General features: G+C 38.2%; 1 protein-coding gene across 1 annotated transcript in view; it reads left to right on the forward strand.

The window, feature by feature from the left end:
- Positions 1-2,013, forward strand: part of SOCS6 (suppressor of cytokine signaling 6) — a 2,123-nt gene extending 110 nt beyond the window's left edge. The window contains exon 2 of the mRNA XM_010189937.1: positions 3-2,013. Coding sequence (XP_010188239.1) covers positions 3-1,523 — 1,521 coding nt within the window. The 3' untranslated portion in view covers positions 1,524-2,013. The remainder of the gene's footprint in view (positions 1-2) is intronic.
- The last annotated feature ends 1,540 nt before the right edge of the window (positions 2,014-3,553 follow it).

Genomic DNA, 3,553 nt, shown 5'->3' on the forward strand with positions numbered 1-3,553 from the left:
AGCAGCCATCGTTAAGTGAATTTGGAAAAGATGACTCCTTGTTTGGCAGCTGCTATGGCAAAGATTTGGCTAGCTGTGAAGTCAATAGTGAAGATGAAAAAGGAGGCAAAAATAGATCAAAAAGTGAAAGCTTAATGGGTACGTTAAAAAGGAGGCTTTCAGCAAAACAAAAACAGAAAGGCAAAGGCAGCACACCATCTGTAAGCTCTGCAGATGACGACACCTTTTCTTCCTCATCTGCTCCAATAACCTTCAAAGATGTGCGAGCTCAAAGACCTCTGAGATCCACTTCCCTCCGCAATCACCATTACAGTCCAACTCCATGGCCTCTTCGACCTACAAATTCAGAAGAAACTTGCATCAAAATGGAAGTGAAAGTCAAGGCCTTGGTCCATTCCTCTAATCCCAGCCCAGCACTGAATGGTGTTCGAAAGGACTTCCATGACTTGCAGTCGGACAACGTGTTCCAGGAACAAAACAATGCATTAAAAAATACGGAATCTCAGAACGGGGACTTGCATCTTCATATTGATGAACATGTGCCTGTAGTTATTGGATTAATGCCTCAGGACTACATTCAGTATACTGTGCCTTTAGATGAGGGAATGTATCCTTTGGAAGGATCACGTAGTTACTGTCTGGATAGTTCCTCACCCATGGAAGTTTCAACTGTTTCTTCTCAAGTGGGGGGAAATGCTTTCCATGAGGAAGAGAGCGAAGTGGATCAGGATGTAGTTGTTGCACCGGATATCTTTGTGGACCAGACGGTGAATGGCTTGTTGATTGGTACCACAGGAGTCATGTTGCAAAGCCCAAGAGTCAATCACAGCGATGCCCCTCCACTCTCACCGTTGCTACCTCCAATGCAGAATAATCAAATCCAAAGGAACTTCAATGGATTGAATGGCACAGATGCCCACGTGGCTGAAAGTATGCGCTGCCATTTGAATTTTGATCCTAACACTGCCCCTGGAGTTGGAAGAGTTTATGATTCTGTACAGAACAGTGGTCCTATGGTTGTGACAAGTCTCACGGAAGAACTCAAAAAACTTGCAAAACAAGGATGGTACTGGGGCCCCATTACACGTTGGGAGGCAGAGGGAAAATTAGCTAATGTGCCTGATGGCTCGTTTCTTGTTCGAGATAGTTCTGATGATCGTTATCTTTTAAGTTTGAGTTTTCGTTCCCATGGAAAAACTCTTCACACTAGAATTGAACACTCAAATGGTAGGTTTAGCTTTTATGAACAGCCTGATGTGGAGGGACATACATCTATAGTTGACTTAATTGAACATTCAATCAGGGACTCTGAAAATGGAGCTTTCTGCTATTCGAGATCCCGACTGCCTGGATCAGCAACTTACCCAGTGAGACTGACAAATCCAGTGTCTCGGTTTATGCAGGTGCGTTCTTTACAGTACCTGTGTCGTTTTGTAATACGTCAGTACACCAGAATAGACCTGATTCAGAAACTGCCTTTGCCAAACAAAATGAAGGATTATTTACAGGAAAAGCACTACTGAAAGCTTATGGGAATCTTGCATCTTGCACTTTGGGAACAACAACAACAAAAAGAGATTGAATTACAGTTTACAGACTTTCATTATTATCAAAATCTTTTGCTGCCATAAAAATATTTCATTTTTGTGTGTAAAAGAAAAGTAATGCATTTGGATTTATGTTTGTTTTGGGGGTTTTTGTGTATTTTGGGGAGCTTTTTTTTTTCTTTTGAAAGAATGATCTCAATTTTATTTTTAGAAGTGTGAAATAGCTCTCTTTCATCAATGTGCAGATTAATCACAATGTGAATGATCAAATTCTCCTTAATTTCCCCCAAGTCCTTTGCTGCTATCCACTGTGATTTTTATGCATTGAAAGCACATTTCATGTGTATTCAACCATAAGTAAAAGTCAAATGAAACTTGTTGAATGGAATTTTTTTTTTCCTTTAAAATAGCCTGTTTGAAAAAAATGATCATGGATAAAAACCATATTGGTATTCTAAATTACAGAATTTACTTATATGTTAAAAATTATTTCCTAGTATACTAATTACAAAATTTCTATAGAGATATGCCCTAATGTAGAACTTATAGACAGAGTTGTGTGATAAGAACATGGTTATGCAGCATATCTTCGGAAAAAGAACCACCTTTCTCTTAAGCCTTGTGTTGTCTGTACACTTTTTTGTGTTTGAGAGGCTTGGTTCAGCCGCCTTCACTCAGTATTTTGTCCTTCTAAAAATGGCCTTTAAAAAAACAAAAGAAGTCTATGAAAGTCAAGTTGTAGTACCTATAAGGAAATTGTGATACTGAGGTCTTGTCAAATATTACCTTTTAAAATAATGCCATCCGTTAAATAAATTAATACCTACCAGGTCCCCTCTTTCTGTCTTTTTCCCTCCTACCTCCTCTTGGGGAGTGGGGGGGCAGAGTTTCCTGGATTCGTAGGAATACTCTAGGAATAGATATTATGGGAAAATAAATTATAAGCCATTTTAGGGATGGGGTAAAACTTCTAATAGAATGATTTCTACAGTATATATTGAAGCTACTTGAAATTTTATCATTTCCTATTTTCTGCATTTTTTCACTTCAGAAATGCAGTAATACACTAATGTTCTTTAGATTATCTCCCCCCCCCCCCCCCTTTTTTTTTTGTATCCTTTGGAGGAGAAGGAACAGGACTGGTAACATTTTGGATGGAAGATGCTTAAAATGCATTTCTAAAACTCTATTCTTATAGCCTTTCAAATTACGGAGAAAAGAGGTTTGGATTATACACTAACCATCGACAATGTTTCGGTTTACTGTCCTGAAATATGTTTCGAATATGAAATATTGAATCAATTAAGTAATTGTTTAGGATAGCTGTTAAAGATTCTGGCATTTTAAAAGCTTACAGTTATTCTAACCTTCTGTAGGGGGGGTAAAAAGGCTTTCAGTGGGGAATACAGGTGCTACACTGTAGTATTTTTCGTCATGTAAGGTTAATCCATGGCATTTTCCTGTTCTGTTTCAGGTTCCCCCCCCTACCCCCCATGATTCTATCACTTTTATGAGTTATTTGTTGAAGGGGTCATGGCTAGCTTGGGAGGGAAGCTTGCTTTGCCTGCCTCTGCCACCCTGTTTTGTATTTTAGAATGTCATCTTCCCCTTCTCTGGTAGGAGTTGCTAGTGGGTAAACATCAGCCTAGAAAAGACTGTTCATCTTTGATGCAGCTTTCTTGTTTATGCCATTTTCTTCTCCTTGTTTAATGTAGCCTTTATGTCCCCTGAAATGAGTCTTCAGTAATGAATACAGTATTGCTGCAAGGTGGTGCAGTAGCACTACATCTTGGGTTGCCTGAATTGATAGACAAAATTTATATTTTTTTAATTTATTTTTTGACCATAATGTTTAACTAAAAAATAAAAAAAAAATAAAATCAAAGGTAGCTAAAGGCTGCCTTTGCTTTTAAGGAAGGGAGAATAAGGATTTCTTCTGTAGTCTGATAAAGTTTTAAAGTTAAAAAAAGATCTAGAGCAGTCTATATGCGTAATTTGTTGGCTCT

The sequence above is a fragment of the Mesitornis unicolor genome, unplaced genomic scaffold (genome assembly GCF_000695765.1).
Source record: "Mesitornis unicolor isolate BGI_N332 unplaced genomic scaffold, ASM69576v1 scaffold6668, whole genome shotgun sequence".
Taxonomy (NCBI): Eukaryota; Metazoa; Chordata; class Aves; order Mesitornithiformes; family Mesitornithidae; genus Mesitornis; species Mesitornis unicolor.